Source organism: Miscanthus floridulus, chromosome 7 (genome assembly GCF_019320115.1).
Source record: "Miscanthus floridulus cultivar M001 chromosome 7, ASM1932011v1, whole genome shotgun sequence".
Classification (NCBI taxonomy): Eukaryota; Viridiplantae; Streptophyta; class Magnoliopsida; order Poales; family Poaceae; genus Miscanthus; species Miscanthus floridulus.
The window spans coordinates 72,695,964-72,713,267 of NC_089586.1; the positions used below are offsets into that span (position 1 = coordinate 72,695,964).

Genomic DNA, 17,304 nt, shown 5'->3' on the forward strand with positions numbered 1-17,304 from the left:
AGAAGAAGAAGTGGTTCATGCATGGCCTTAATACCAAACTTCAAACAATTATGACTACCTGTACCAATGTCACGTATCATGAGGCAGTTAACATTACTATTGCATCAGAGGAGAAATATTGGTAGCATAAGGAGATTAAAAAGAAAAAGAGTGGGCCATCTGGGTCTTTCAGTGGCAATCAAAAGAGACAGAAGATAATCTATCATCCAGTAAATCACTATCGTCCTCCGTATCGTCCGCCACAGTTCCAAGCCGGTCAACAACCAAATGTCCGTCCTGCTATGACTTATCCAAACTCCCAACAGTCAAATGTTCCTGGTGTTCATGTCCCAACACCACAAGGCCACAATTACCCATGTTTCAATTATGGGAAGTCAGGTCATTTCTCGAGGGAATGTCCGTATCCTATGCAGTATAATCCAAATTTTTAGAAGGCTCCTAGAAATCAACAACAGGGTCAAGCTCAGGACAAGAACAACAATCAAAATGCTCAGAAGGGCAAAAATGAAAAGAAGACGGGGCGGGTTTTCTATACTCAAGCTGGGGAGATTCTGGAAGGGGAACCCATGATGCTGGGTATGTTTCCTATCGCCAATCACCCTACAGTTATGCCTTTTGATTCTGGTGCATCTCATACATTCATCAATAGAACCTTTGTCATAAAGCATGAAATTCCAATTGGGGCAACAAAGGAAAATTTCTATATACAGTCACCCGAGGGACGTCTATGTACTAAGGAAATGGTATACCAGATACCCATAAACCTGGGTGGGCACATTTTTCCCACCACCATGATTATTCTAAAAGATCAGGATATAGATGTGATCTTGGGAATAAATTGGATGTATCAGCATAAAACTGTTATAGATACTTTGAATAGGACAATAAGGTTGAGTTTGCCAAATAGTAATTCTCAGCTTCTTATCCAACTTCCAACCTTAAAGAGATCAGTGGAAAAAGTTTGTACAACTTCTGTCAAGGAGATTAGAGATATCCCTATAGTTGGTGAATTTCTAGATGTTTTTCCTGAAGATTTACCCGGTCTACTACCTGATAGGGATGTTTAGTTTAACATAGATCTAAAACCTGGAACAGCTCTGATCTCTCAGAGAGCTTATAGGATGCCTCCCAAGGAGTTAGCTGAGTTGAAGACTCAGTTGTAAGAGTTGATTGATAAAGGGTTTATCCAACCTAGTTCATCACCTTGGGGATGTCCTGCTATTTTTGTGAAAAAGAAAGATGAGACCCTAAGATTGCGTGTTGATTATTGTCCATTGAATGAAGTGACCATTAAGAATAAATATCCCTTACCTCGGATAGATTTACTTTTTGATGAACTGGCTGGAGCCAAAGTTTTCTCCAAGATTGATTGGAGGTCAGGTTATCATCAAATCAAAATTAAGCCTGAAGATATTCCCAAAATGGCGTTTACCACCAGATATGGATTATATGAATACCTGGTAATGTCTTTTGGTTTGACGAATGCCCCAGCTCATTTCATGTATCTGATGAATTCAGTATTCATGCCTAAGCTAGACAAGTTTGTAGTGGTGTTTATTGATGACATCTTAGTATATTCCAAGAACAAGAAAGAACATGTGGAACATCTCAGAATTGTTCTGACCCGCCTAAGAGAACATCAGTTATATGCCAAGTTCAGTAAGTGTGACTTTTGGCTAAAGGAAGTATAGTTTTTAGGACATGTCTTGTCAGCTGAAGGAGTTGTAGTAGATCCAAGCAAAGTTAAGGATGTACTAGATTGGAAACCACCAACACTGTTCATCTGGTTCAGAGTTTTCTAGGAATGGTGGGTTATTACCATCGTTTTATTCCAGATTTCTCTAGAATATCTAAGTCCATCATGGGATTGTTGAAGAACCAAGCCAAGTTTGTCTAGTCACCTGAATGTGAAGAAGCTTTCCATACTTTGAAGAGATTATTAACCACTGCACCAGTGTTAGCACAGCCAGATATCGAGAAGTCGTTTGACGTTTATTGTGATGCTTCGGGTATTGGTATTGGATATGTATTGATGCAAGAAGGTCGAGTCATCGCCTATGCTTCCAGACAACTTAAGCAACATGAAGAACATTATCCAACTCATGATCTGGAGTTAGCAGCAGTTGTCCATGCTTTGAAGATTTGGCAGCATTACCTGCTTGGTAATACTTGCCATATTTATACAGATCACAAAAGTTTAAAGTATATCTTTACTCAATCGGAATTGAATATGCGGCAAAGAAGATGGTTAGAATTGATTAAAGATTATGACTTGGAGGTGCATTACTATCCTGGTAAGGCAAATGTGGTTGCAGATGCACTCAGTTGTAAGAGTCATTGCAATTGTGTAGCAGTAAAAACAATGGATCTAACTTTATGTCAAGAGATGGAGAAGTTGAAAATAGAGATAATTCAAGAAGGTAGTTTGACCAATATAATTGTCGAATCAACTATTCGAGACTAAATTATTGCCACTCAGAAAGAAAACAAGGGTATAGCTCATATCAAAGGAAGAGTCAGGAATGGAAAAGCGGCATGCTTCGGGATAGATGATGCAGGTGTGTTATGGTTTAAGAATCGCCTAGTGGTACCAAAGGTTCTTGAGTTGCGACAGTCAATTCTTGAAGAGGCACATACAACCAGGTTCTCTATTCATCCGGGAAGTAATAAAATGTACCATGACTTGAAACAGAGATTTTGGTGGACCAAAATGAAGATAGAGATTGCTCGATATATAGCCAAGTGTGATACTTGTCAAAAGGTAAAAGCTATACATTTGAGGTCCGCTGGAGAGTTACAGCCATTGCCTATTCCAGCTTGGAAGTGGGAGGATATTAATATGGACTTTATTGTCGGTCTACCCAAGACATCTAAAGATTTTGACTCAATATGGGTTATTGTAGATCGACTAACTAAGTCAGCACATTTTCTTCCAGTCAAGAGTATATATCCTACTATCCAATATGCCAAGATGTATTTAGTGAGAATTGTGAGCTTACACGGTATACCAAAGACCATTGTATCGGATAGAGGTACACAGTTTGTCTCCAACTTTTGGAAACAATTGCATGCTTCGTTGGGTACCAAACTTCTGTTTAGTATAGCTTATCATCCATAGACTGATGGTCACACTGAAAGAGTAAATCAAGTACTTGAAGATATGTTAAGGTGTTGTGTCCTTAACTATTCTAATAAGTGGGATGAATGTTTGCCTTTGGCTGAGTTCTCATACAACAATAGTTATCAAGAGAGCATTAAGATGACTCCGTTTGAAGCACTCTATGGTCGTAGATGTAGAACATCGCTAAATTGGTCTGAACCCGGGGAAAGATGGTTCTTTGGAATTGACCTTGTGAAAGAAACAGAAGAGAAGGTTAGGTAGATACAAAGTAATTTGAAGATAGCTCAGTCCCGACAAAAGAGTTATGCGGATAAACGACGTAGACCCTTAGTGTTTAATAAGGGAGATTTTGTATATCTGAAGGTATCACCAATGAAGGGAGTTACCCATTTCGGTGTTAAAGGCAAGTTGGCACCTCATTATATTGGACCATTTCAAATATTGGAAAGATATGGAAAGGTGGCATATCGCTTGAAGTTACCCGAACATCTCTCAGTGGTACACGATGTGTTCCATGTTTCTCAATTAAAGAAATGTCTTCGAGTGCCTGATCAGAATATTGAGGTTGAAGGAGTGGAACTTGAACCTGATTTGACCGATTCTGAATATCCTATCTAAGTTTTGGATCAGAAAGACCATGTCACTCGAAGGAGGACAATCAAATTCTACAAGATATAATGGAATCAACATTCCGAAGAAGAAGCTACGTGGGAATCCGAAGATTACTTGCTAGAAAAGTTTCCGGAGTTTCTTGCGTCAATATAGAATAATGTTAGTTGTGTTTGTCTTTACAAACCATGTTTTGTAAAGGGACCTTAGCTATTTTATGGACAGGTTGTGAATGTTTTTGCTTGACACATTTCCTTTTCCATTACTTACCCTATGACTTTAAATCTCAGGATGAGATTTCTTTTAGGGGGAAAGATTGTAACACCTCGGGTGTTTTAAATACTAAAATATACCATGTCATCATATGCAATGCACATCATTTTGGTGTTAGTGAAAACTTTGATATCCACTAGGGTTATCTTTCGGTGCTCCACCAGGGAAGGTACAAGTCCCCTCATAATCACTGGAGATGGCCACAAACAATCACCAACTCATGCCAATCCTCCTCCGCTGCACCAAGTCATCTAGGTGGTGGTAGCCACTAAGATCAACAAGCGAATCTAACACCAAAGCACGATCACCATGTGTCTCTAGATGCAATCACTCAAGCAATACACTTGAATTCTCTACCAATCTTACAAAGATGATGAATCAATGATGGAGATGAGTGGGAGGGCTTTGGTTAAGCTCACAAGGTTGCAATGCCAATACAAATGGCCAAGTAAGTGAGCTTGAGCTGGCCATGGGGCTTAAATAGAGAGCCCCCACGAATAGAGCCACTGTAACACCTCGGGTGTTTGAAATACTAAAATATGTCATGTCATCATATGCAATGCACATCATTTTGGTGTTAGTGAAAACTTTGATATGCACTCACTAAAACAAGTTTACTTTCATGTTATATGTGTTGACTTGTATGGAATGAATCAACTTCAAAACATTTGTGTTGATTTGGATTTCCGAAAACCCTAATTTCCAGCATTTAATTTTAGCCTAGAAAACCTAATTCAAAATCTAAGCACATTTTGGGGTTGAGCCTAAAAGGAAAAGTGTAGAGCTTGCCATTTTGTACGAAGTTGGTTTTTGGAGTTTTCAAAGTTGTTATATCAAATTTGAAGTAATTTGAAAAGGCGATATGTTCATAAAGTGTCCCCTTTTGATTTTAAACTTGCATTTCAAAATGTAGACATAATTTGGGTATGGTTATTAAAGAAAAGTTGTAGAACTTTGAATTTGGAACAACTTTTATTTTTGGAGATTTTTGAGTTACCATACAAATTTGGGAGTAATTTGGGAAATTAGACGAGTGTCAATTCGGTAAATATGGTGAACAGTAACCACGGGCGACACCTCACCGTCGGTGAGCTTCCTCAGCATTCCAGTCACACCCGTGGCCATCTTTGACTTCGTGCTAGCATGGAGAAGCTGCTGCGCGTCGTCTCCGTGTGCCTGGACCGCGTTGTAAAGGCCAGGACGCCATCGTCGTCGCTCTTTCTCCTTCCTCTGCTTTTCCCGTCGCCATCGCCCAACTCCATCGAACTCGCACCGTCGCCGTAGCGCCTTTCTAGTCTCAGTAAAGCGTGTCATAGCTTCGCCTTCTCTTTGTGAACCTAGCCGACCAGTCCTTGAAGCCTGACTCCGTTGGGAAACGCTGCGCACCGTCTTTCTTCCTCACAGCCGGCAGCATCGCCGTCGAGCTTGTGTCACCTTGGCCAGCAAGCTCTGATAGCTTTCTCGATCTCTCATGCTTGGTTTCATCTTTACCATGCTATGCTGGTGCTCTGTGGCCCTTTAATTGATCCGTTCCTCCACTACAGACACTGGAACGCCGCCGTCGACGACAGCCTACGCCACCGTGTTTGCTGTGACCGACGACAAGCTTCTCCGTTGCTCCTCCGGTCCATCTTCCAGCTCGAGCGTGTTTGGGGTGAGCTCCTGAATCTTCCCGAGCCTTGTGTTTAATCGCTACCAGCCTCCCTTTGCCGGCGTGCCATAGCCGCACCATCGTGGCTGCCATGGCTGGCGTCGTGCTCGGACCAAGCCGTAATTGGTCTAGCTAGTGCCACCAATCGACGCGCTGTGATGTGGGGAACGTGGTAGTACCTTGGCCGTCGCCAAAGATCTCACTGTCAGCGAGAAATCGCCGGTCAGTGAGTTTCGCCGCCGTGGTCAGCGCGGGAGAACGGTGCTGACATGTGGGACCCGATGTCAGTGGCCGTGGGTTTGAAAATGGATTTTTCTATTTTGCAGAGTTGAATGAATAGTGCTATGATTTGTTATTTTTGTATAGAATTCATTAGAGCTCCAAAAATTATGAAAATTTTTGTGTAACCTATCTTAGATGTAAAATATTTAGGAAGAAAATTAAATGTTATTTTTCAGTACATTTTGAATGTGATAAAAATTGCTCAAATTAATTAATAAATGAGTTTCCATGATTTTTTCTAGGCTTATATAATTATCCAAAAATTATGAAAATTGTTTTGCCACTTAGTTATCATGTGATGAGACTTCACAAAAATTTTGAGCGCATTTGGACAAAGTTGATTTATTTCATAATTTTGAATTAAATAATTAATTCATAAAAGCAAATAGTAAACCTTAATGACTTAGGTTTTGTTTGATTTTTGGATTGAGTGATGACCTTGGGTCATTAGTATAAAATAATTCTTGGTACTTAAAGTAAGTGTTTGAGTTTATGAAAAGGTTTAGTTAGTTGTTGGTTTGCAACTGTACCGCGAAGGAAAGTTGTATTCAAGTTATTAACTTTTGCGTCCATCGTCAAACATCATGTTTTATATCTCGCATCATATTAAACATGGCATTGTTACTATGTATAGTGAACGAAAGCGAGAACATGGTAGTCAATCAAGTTGTGGAGAAAGTTAATCCGTCTGTTGAGGTCGGGTTTGATATCTGTGGAACATCTCCTGAACCTGACTTTTCCGACAACCAAGGCAAGCCCCGGATGCATTTAAACCTACCTTGTGTTTTACAAATTTATATCACTTTTTCTTTTCTATACTGCATTAAGTGATTAGGAGTTGAGTGAAAAATCTAATTGGTGCATTACCAACCTTGTTTTTCCATATCAACCTTGTTACCCGTTTCAATCCGAGAATGTCTAATTATGCTTAGCCATGCTTAGAATGATAAAAGTCGGGTGATTACCGGTCACCTGTGAGATATAAATGGTTTCTTAGATACGACTAGTTATTTATGTTATCATGAGATATGAGCATGTGGAGTAATAAATCTAGACCGGGCGGACTCGGTGTATAGGAGCCACAAGACATGGAGGTCTTATGAGCAGGTTCTTTCCGCCTGTATCGATTAAGACACGTCCGTTGTTGAATTGCATGAGGTGAGACTTTGTAGAACTGATCACATACTCCAGTAAGCCTTAACTTGGCTATTCTATTACAGGAATGGCTACTCACGCACTAGGAGTGGAGAGATGATGAGCGTAGCGTGTACCCACGTGGCAATGGGCTGGATTGGTGGAGTACAGTATTCTCGGGTGGCATGGACCCATTCTTGTATTAGAGGATCTGAGGGTAGGTTGGTATATGTAGGTCGGGGACCTGCATATGTCGTGTGGTTGGGAATCCCTAGCTAGGTTATAATCAGTTTGAATCGTCGTTGCTCCTCGGTTATGGAGACTCAACTCACTGTTCATCATCGTAGTTAATAAATGAAACTTGAGGAATATTTGAGAAAGGGTTTGATATGAAGTTCATGATCTCAATACAGATCATGGCAGATTCATATGTAGTTTTGTTAAGGATCAAATGTTAAAAGAAAGAATCTTTTTAAAGAGCTTTTACGCAAAAGAACCTTGTTTATTGCTAAAGCCTTACCTTGAATCCCTAAGCCTGCATTCCTAAGTCTTATCTATTGTTATTTTGGTTAAGTCTTGTTGAGTACTTTTGTACTCAGGGTTTGTTGACCCTTGTTGCAGGTGAGCCTCATGCACAGGTCTTTCTTGGACCGTGCTGCATGACGGTTGTTCAAATCAAAGATGATAAGTAAATGTGTGGCCCTTGGGCAGGGCACTTTCGTTGTGTGTTATGTTTATGATACTAATGCCACTCCACTACTATGGTTTGTAATAATAATCATACTTAGTTTGTGAAACAACTATTTTGTAACTAAGTTATTGTAAGACTTCCGCTATTTCACTCTGATGTATATTAATGACTAAACTGTTGTAATACTACAATGACTCTATAATGAGATCCTGCTCAGAAAATCATGGATGATTTGGGGTTCTCCGAGGACACCCGACAGTCTTCTTAAGTTACCGGGAACATATGCATAGTCGTCAGAGGTCATGGGATAGTGACAGGTGCATGTGAGCCCTATAATTTAGGAGGTTCTGCCACAACCACTAGCTCTCTGTTCTTTGAAAAGTCAAGGTGACTGGACGCACCAGTCAGATTTATTAGACGTAGGACCCCAGCGTCCGGTCGCGCGATGCACGCCATGTGGCTCCTGCTTCAATTATTGATCACCCGATCTCAACGGTCATCAGTACATTTAAGTTATGACCAGATGCACTGCTCAAAGTGACCAGACATAGGACCTTAGTGTTCGGTCGTTTCAAGTAAGGTTCCACTCACGATCGGACGCATCCGATCACGCCCGACCGGACTCACTTAGCGTCCGGTCACTCACAGTCTTCTCTGTGCATCGCCACACCAGCATGACCGAACACTGAACAGTGTTTAGCCTACGTCCGGTCACCTACATCCGGTCAAGAGACCGAGAGTACCATCTTCTTTTATAATTGACCGGACGCTGCTCCCCAGCGTCCGGTGCACTCTGTGAAACTCTGTCTTTTCTGTATTGGGCGCCGGTGACACCATCGGACTGTCCACTCATATCGAATGAGACGACTACCGCTTAATGACGTGACGTGAAGCATTGTGATGCAATAATTACATATGTGATGCTTGGATGTATGAGAATGGATGAATGAATGATCATGCACTGGAAAAGTAAAGTGGGGGTTGGTAAAGTTACCTCGATGGCTCGAGTGACGGGTTCGGGGAGCTCTTATCGGATATGTCCAAGTGTCATCCAGGTCCATCGTTCATGATGGAGTCGACGTAACCCGCATGGGGCATCCTGCTGCTCCTTACCCGTCTCTCGGTAGTGGCCCGAGCTGTCCAATCAACTTGGGTGACCCGCTGGTACAGGACTTACCTCGATGGCTCGAGTGATGGGTTCGGGGAGCTCTTACTGGATATGTCTGAGTGGAATCTAGGTCTATCATTCGTGATGGAGTTGGCATAACTGTAAGGTCCTAATGGCTAGAGGAGGGGTGAATAGCCTATTAAAATTTCTACAACAATACTTAGCAAACTAGTTAGACAAATATGAGGCGAAGTGAGTGTTGCGCTAGCCTACCAAAAATGCAAGCCACCTACCACAATTCTAGTTTCTATTGTTTCTAACCACACAATGGCTATGGCACTACACTAAGTTAGTGTGCTCTCAAAAGCTAACTAAAGAGCCATACTAACCAAACTAACAAGCGCTCACAACTAACTACACTAAAAAGCTTGACAACTAGTTTGCGGTAATGTAAAGAGTGTGAGCAAGATGATTATACCACCAAGTCGTAGAATGAACCAATCAATCACAAGAATAAATATCAATCAAGACCAATCACCTCAGAATCAAATATTGACACAATGATTTTTTACCAAGGTTCACTTGCTTGTCAGTAAGCTAGTCCTTGTTGTGGCGATTCACTCACTTAGAGGTTCACGCGCTAATTGGCATCACACGCCACACCCTCAATAGGGTGCCGCACAACCAACACAAGATGAGGATTACACAAGCCACGAGCAATTCACTAGAGTACCTTTTGGCTCTCCACCGGGGAAAGGTCAAGAACCCCTCACAATCACAATGATTGGAGTCGGAGACAATCACCAACCTCCGCTTGACGATCCTCACTACTTCAAGCCATCTAGGTGGTGGCAACCACCAAGAGTAACAAGCGAATCCTCCAGCGAAACATGAACACCAAGTGCCTCTAGATGCAAACACTCAAGCAATGCACTTGGATTCACTCCCAATCTCACAAAGATGATGAATCAATGATGGAGATGAGTGGGAGGGCTTTGGCTAAGCTCACAAGGTTGCTATGTCAATACAAATGGTCAAGAGAGTGAGCTTGAGCTGGCCATAGAGCTTAAATAGAGAGCCCCCACGAATAGAGTCGTTGGCTCCTCTGTTCTCTGAACAATCGGGGCGACCGGACGCACCGATCGGTTTGACCGGACGTAGGACCCTAGCGTCTGGTTGTGCTATGCATGCCACGTGGCCCTTCTTCGAATGCTTATCGCTCGATCTCAATGGTCATCAGTGCACATAAGTTGCGACCGGACACGCTACAATGTAGGACTAGGCGCACAGTTTCCTAGCATCCAGTCACTTCTAGTAAGGTTCCATCCGCGACCGGACTCACCCAGCATCCGATCACTCACTGTCTTCTCTGTGCGCCGCCACATCAGCAGGACTGGACGCTGAACAGTGTTCAGCCAGAGTCCGGTCGCCTACGTCCGGTCTCAGGCCGAGAGTACCACCTTCTTTTATAATTGACGGGACGCTGCTCCCTAGAGTCCAGTCACCACGTGACCAGCGTTCGGTGCACTCTATGAAACCCTGTCTTTTCTGTATAGGGCGCCGGTGCACTATACGGGCGGACACTCCGCTGGTGAAGTTTCGAACCCTTGCTCCCAAGTGCTAAACACAATGTGTATCACCTTTGTGCATATGTGTTAGCATATTTTCATAAACATTTTCAAGGATGTTATCCACTAGATTCTAAATGCATATGCAATGAGTTAGAGCATCTAGTGGCACTTTTGATAACCGCATTTCGATACGAGTTTCACCCCTCTTAGTAGTATGGCTATCAATCTCAAATGTGACCACTCTCTAAGTGTCTCGATCACTAAACCGAAAAGCTCCTATCAGTTTCACCTTTCCCTTGAGCTTTTTGTTTTTCTTTCTTCTTTTCTAAGTCCAAGCATTTGATCATCACCATGCCATCAACATCATCATGTCATGATCTTTATTTGCTTCATCACTTGGAGTAGTGCTACCTATCTCATAATCACTTTGATAAACTAAGTTAGCACTTAGGGTTTCATCAATTCATCAAAACCAAACTAGAGCTTTCACTGTGCCCGTGAGATGTCACTCCAGGGAACTCACATCACCAATAGTGACGGACGCGTGGTCACTATGCTGCATACTCCCTGTACAGCCGCTGACCAGCACGCTGGTTCGCCGCGTCACTCGCCGGGGCGTGGCATCAGCGGCGAACAGGCACCTGCCGTGGAGCCATCCCTGTCACCATCTGTAGTGTCAGCGGGACCTGTATAAAGTAGAAGAAAGGCCCGTCGGTCCTAGAAGGCTTCCTCTCCTTGGCTCTTCTCTCTGTGTAACATGCTCTTCCCCTTCGTCTATAAAAGGGGAAGCAGGACGCCCTAAGAGAGGGGACGGCGGTTCACCACTCTACACAGTTGTAGACATCAAAACACACGCCTTAGGAGCACATGCACATCAGAGACTTGGGACATGTCCCTCTCTCGCTCGTTTGTAACCCCTACTACAAACTTTTAGTGCTAGTAACACGAGCAGCAGCGACGAACTGAACGTTGGGACTTTCTGTCCGAACTAGTATAAACCTCGTGTCCTCTAAGCACACCATCCGAGCTAGACGCGTAATACTAGAAATTTACTAGTTGGTAACTCGAAACACCGATATTTAGTCTCTTAAATATTTGTTTTAAATTAATGTATTTTGAGATTTAATGTTTTTTGAGTTTTTCAAACAATCTTGGATGAAGACACATCCTATACCAAAGTTATAGTGATCAACAAGATTTAGAACTTTGTAGTCGAAGTTTTTTTTCATTTGAGTTCATTTAGTAGTCAAAATATTTAAAACAAGATTACAAAATATTTGTAAAAAAGATGGAATCCTATATATACGATCGCAAGTGATTTTGTGGTGTAGTGACAAGCAGTCTTAGTTCTAAGTTGTACATCGTGAGTTCGATTAATTTCTAGGTTATCTGGAAACCATTAACGGAAGCGAGCCTCTATTAATCAATTTTTAGAGGCATTAATCATTTTTCAAAGACCGGCATTCGGACCGCCTCTGTAAAGTGATTAACAATGGCTGCCTCTGAAAATGTTTTATGTACTAGTGTCTGCCAAACAGTGTTTTTTGGCAGAAATATATGTGAATTTCGTCAAGTGGCTATCTAAAATGCATCTTAGAAACTCCTAAAAAATGCATCATAGACTAGTTTTTCGGAGACGTGTTTTGTTTTAGTGTCACTAAATTGGGTGCCTTCTTTGTGCTGTTTTGGTATAGTGATGAACTAGTTAGGACACCGTGGACTGAAAAAAGTAGGCTCTCTCCCGATTCAGTTTCGCACCTAATCACTTCATATACATAATTTACCTTAGATAACCATTTTCAGTCATATGATCGTTTTCCTTAGAGAATCCCATTACATAGAGAATCTGAGGCAAAATGAGCTCTACCACTTAAAAGTTTCGAAAAATAAAATTAGACTAGATTAGTTAGCTTGTCAGATGTAAGTCAGGTTAGCATCTTGGTCATATATATATATATAATCCGGAAGAAGAGAGAGAGGAGGAGGTCTTGTTACTTGAGACTGTAAAATTAGCAGCCTTTTATTCATCTCATATTATTGTACAATCAAGAAGAAGCGTAATCAATTTCTCTCTTTGCCGGACAGCTGAGCACGTAAAGCCTATATACTCCCATCCGTGTGTATTTCTGGCACATGATCAAACTAGTCGTTATGAAGGGCGAAAACTGAAGGACCTCAACAATTAATAATCAATAGTATTTCTGGCAGCAAAGGCACGGTCGTTGAAGAGAAACGAATAAAGTCATTCACGCTTCTATTAGGCGCCGTTCATCAGCGGTTTCTTCATCTCCCAGGCAGTCAGGCTTGACACTTTGACGTCCACGCCACCGTTGTTGAAAACGTAGAGGTGAGCCTCCTTTCCAACGGCGATGGACGGGTAGACCCGTGACAGGATGCACGTCCTGCCGCCCGCGCCGAAGCTCTCCACCACGGACCGATCGATCTGTACGTATATAGATGCCATGTCGCACAAGGAAACAGACAGCAACAAGATAATACAACAGTCAGTCAAGTGATAAGTCGTAATCCAATTGCTTAGCAGCAGTAGTCAACAATCGTGACATTTGCTTCGCATGCGTTAGTTTGTACATACCAAGCTTCTGAGACCAATCTTCCCGCTTGAAATGTCAGTGTCGACGAAGCCCGCGAAGGTCGGCTTGTACAGATCTGGACTAAGAGATGACCTGCCCGACACAAGAAGGGAGAAACACACAAGCCATCTATTTAGTTTTGTGTAGACATTGTAATCTGAAGAAGCATATGTGTCCACATAATAATCATCTTATTAGTTGTAATGTGGGGCCGGGCCGAGCGGGGGCATACGTGTACCCCCTCTATATGTGTATCCACATGTGCAATGTGGCTGCTGTGATGCGAGAAGGTAGGTGGGCTTACTTGGTGGGGTCGGTGCACATGAGCACCTTGGGCTTGCCGTATCCGTCCTTGAAGACTCTGAAGAAGACGGCCGTCTTCTCCCGCAGGTCGGCAGAGGCCAGCACCCACAGGCCGAAGGGCCCCACCCCGCCCTTGACGTCCGCGCCCTTGACGCCACACAGCTTCTGCGCGTCGTTGTCGTACGCCGGGTCCAAGGGCTCCGCCTTCTCCAAGCTCGAGATCTCCAAGGTCACCTCCACATCAGCCTGCCATCATCACAAGATCGACGATGGGTCAACACATAGGAGAGGAGTACTAGCATCTTTCAGCTTCACTCTCCGCCGGAAGAACAAAACATTTCAGAAAGTAGTCGTAGATCGGCTTTGTCAGTCAATGTAATCAGTGGTCACACGTACTACGTGGCATCGATTAATAATATGTGGACTGGAAGATTAACTTGTCTTGGAAAATAGCAGGCGTGTGCGTTGGGAGACTCTTCTGCTACTGGTTGGTGACTTGTTACGCGACAGGTATGTGTTTGTGCGTGTCTGTGACAGAAGATTGTTCAAACTTGAGATCAGAAACAAGTGTTTGCAGGCTTGGTGTAGGTGTGTACGTAAGCCAGCAGAGAAGGAGGGAGACCCGTCGTATTCCGGTAGGTGTTTGCAAGTGGCAGAGCAAGACAAGCATCGGAGTGGGCTTGTGTAACCTACATAGGGGCTATCGCCGACAAGGCATATGTATGGACCATCGGATCTTGGCTGGACTAGACAGATACTCTGCACGTGGGGCCCTTGACTGCAACGTACAGTGCTACTACTTCCGACAAGCGACAAGCTGTGAAGCTTGACTACTGAAACAGTGCTACTAGCACCCTTCTTCGCGGTGCGTAGTGTGCGCCCGTGATAAGCAAGCAGCTGCGCGCGCGCGCACATGCATGTTACCCTTGCCGCCGCTAGCTAGCTAGTGGATGTACTCACATGAATGAATGAATGAATGAAAGTTTAATTCCAAAAAACAGTTTATCATCGATCGAAAGTACTAGGAGTAAAACTAACCAACCTGGTAGGTTGCGAGGCCTGTGACCTCAAAATGCTGGCCGGGGTTGACTACCTTGGCGCCCACACTGACGGGCTTTCCTCTGAGCTTCTCAACCTCCTCGATGGGCCACTGCAGCAGCTGCTTCCCGGTGGGGTCCAGCCAGATCTTCCTTGGGATCGCCTGTCACGAGCACGCACAAGCAGTCAGTCAAACAAGTCGTCCGATCCGATCCGATGCCAACGATTCAACGCTTTGAAGTTTCTAGCCAAGGAACACGAGTAGACACATGCGTGCGGCTGACAGCAGCTCTCACTGATGGAGTGATGGCGTAGCTAGCAGCAAGCAGGAAGCAGTAAAGACTAAACACGAGCGACGACGTACATGGATGCCGGCCCAGCCCTTGGCCTTGTCGTCGGGCACGCTGTCCGACTCGTTGGCCCACCCGAGCAGCACCCGCCGCCGCTTCGCCGGGTCGTAGAACGTCTTGGACGCGTAGAAGTTGCCGTAGTCGTATCGCAGCCGGTGGTAGTCACCGTTGGGGTTATCCGGGTAGTACCGATCCTTCCTCTTATCATACGACCCGATGGTGTAGTAGTCATACCGTGTGAGGTCCAGGCTGCTCTTGAGCACGTACTTGGCGCCGGCCTCGGAGGTGTCGAGCCCGTCACGGAGCGCCGGCCCGGACACCGGGAAAAAGTCCGGGCACTCCCACATCCCCGTCAGCGCCGAGTGCAGCGGGTGCTTGGCCTTCCTCCACGTCCTGAAGTCCCGGCTCCGGTACACGAGCGCCATCCCGCGGGCGTCCCGCACGCTGCCCACCAGCATCCGCCAGTGCCCGTCCACGTACCACGCCGTGGTCGGGTCGCGGAACTGCGTCGCGTTGATGCCGCCCACCGGCGCCGCCACCGGGTTGTACGCCGCGGGCTTCTCCCACTCCCGGAGCAGCGGGTCCGACGCGTTCTTCGGGAACGCGACCACCTGCACCTGGTAGTTGATGTCGGGGCGGTTGATCCCCGTGTACAGGATCGCCGGCGTGCCGTCTTTCAGCATCGTCGCCGAGCCTGACCAGCAGCCGTACTGGTCGGACGGGATGCTCGGGTAGATGGCGGGCTCCAGCGCGATCCAGTTGATGAGGTCGCGTGAGACGGAGTGAGCCCACACGATGTTGCCCCATACCGCGCCCTTGGGGTTGTACTGGTAGAACAAGTGATACCATCCCTTGTAGTACATTGGAGCTGCACACACAGTTGCAAAATTCTATGTCAACTCCTTTTCTGCACGATCGTCGTTATTTTGCAGTTGCTCTCTATATTTATATGAAGTCAAATTCTCATGTGGAGTCTGCGGGGCAGCAGGGGCATGCACTATTTTTGAATGTTAAAATGTCCTTTGCTACAAGATAGATCAGCACTTTAAAATGCGCCATTTCATCCTCCCACGATTAGGAAACAAGTACAGCTGTTCATGATACGTGCAGACATTATATACATCTACTTAGCAGGCAGCACAACACAGGGATAAAGAAAAAGATAACTGCAACAAATTAAACGGGCTGGGTAAAAGGCGTACCGTTGGGGTCTGCAGCCGATGAGTTCCGCCGTCCCAGCAATCAGAGCCGCCAACAAGAGCAGAGAGAGAAAACAACACCCATGTTAGAACAAAGTCTCTGCAGCGACCGTATAGTACGTAATCACAAGGACCATTATCATACAGTACTTAATCAAACACAGAGCATCTGTATTATTGTATTTAACCACCACACGGACACGGCTTTGATTAGCTGCAAGTCTCTTCGTCGTTTCGGGCTACTGTCAAAGCTCAATAGCTTGCAGCTTAGACTTTTCTGGGGGACAGGACAAAGAAAAAAACTGCATGCAGCAAGCTCCATGTGAACAACCGAGCCTAGAAAAGACTAATTTGATTTCTCCTATATGGCTGCATTTTCTTGCTGCTGTTCCAAGATACAGGCGTGATTTTTTTTCTCTCGATACATGAGCTCTCCATCAAACAGATTGCCATGCATGAGGGATGACAAGAGGAGCTCAAATTAGTACAACTATTACTGGCATATATGATTCTTCATTCCTACTCCCTGGCATTCTGTATCCATGGTCTGACACGATTTAATCGCTTGTAGTACAGCAAGCAACACGAGCAACGCATGGGTAGCTTAATTGAAAACACAGAGAGAGACATCAGAAGAGCAAGGAGCAAAGGGAGGCCAGGCAAGAGGGGTGATCCTTCCAACTCCAAGAGAAGTAGCTAGCGTACCGTTGATCCAGTTCATTGGCGGCTGGAAATGGTACCCCGTCCTGAGCAGGGGGCTGACAATGGAGGCCGGCACCGACGCCGGTGCCCCCTCGGCCTCCAGGCTCCGGTGGATGACATGGGAGGCACCGGCGAGCTGCAGCGCGAGCAGCAGCACCGCCCATGGCGCGAGGACCCGCTGCCGAGTCCCCATTGCGTTTCGAGGATGCGGCAGCAGGAAGAGGGGGAAATGGGACGGTTTTGGACGATGGATGGTGAGAAGACCAGGCAGGGTGGGGGGTTTTTATAGGAAAAAACTACACGTTTTAGCGCGTTCTACTGGCTGACTAGTCGAGTATTATAATCCGATGGCAATTAGTGCAGTGAGCTTGGTTTCGTGTTCCAAAACCAGCCACTGAGCGCCGTGTCGAGGTGGGCCCTCCTTTGTTTTGTCATTGAAGAAACAAATTTAACTACTACGACTTGATCCCTCGAGAAGTCTAGACGTACACATAATCCTTGAAAAACTTCAGACGTCAGAAAGCAAATTCTTCATAGTGGTTATCTGTTGGAAAGTATAAAAACATCGTGAGAATGATAGAGCCGTTTCTTGTAAAAAAAATTAAAAACTCTAAGTTACTGAGATAAGAATTTGGGAAGATGACTTTAATTCGAGAGTGGTTCCACTTTTCAACCGCTCAA

At 44.7% G+C, this 17,304-nt stretch overlaps 1 protein-coding gene across 1 annotated transcript; it reads right to left on the minus strand.

Moving 5' to 3' along the window:
- Nucleotides 1-12,435: 12,435 nt before the first annotated feature.
- Nucleotides 12,436-16,873, minus strand: LOC136467084 (beta-fructofuranosidase, cell wall isozyme-like). The gene is made up of 7 exons (XM_066465632.1): nucleotides 16,627-16,873; nucleotides 15,925-15,933; nucleotides 14,737-15,590; nucleotides 14,377-14,535; nucleotides 13,336-13,580; nucleotides 13,034-13,124; nucleotides 12,436-12,883 (listed from the first exon to the last, which is right to left on the minus strand). Exons 1-7 carry the CDS (start codon nucleotides 16,814-16,816, stop codon nucleotides 12,698-12,700), a joined length of 1,734 nt encoding a protein of 577 aa, XP_066321729.1. The 5' UTR covers nucleotides 16,817-16,873; the 3' UTR covers nucleotides 12,436-12,697.
- Nucleotides 16,874-17,304: the final 431 nt, after the last annotated feature.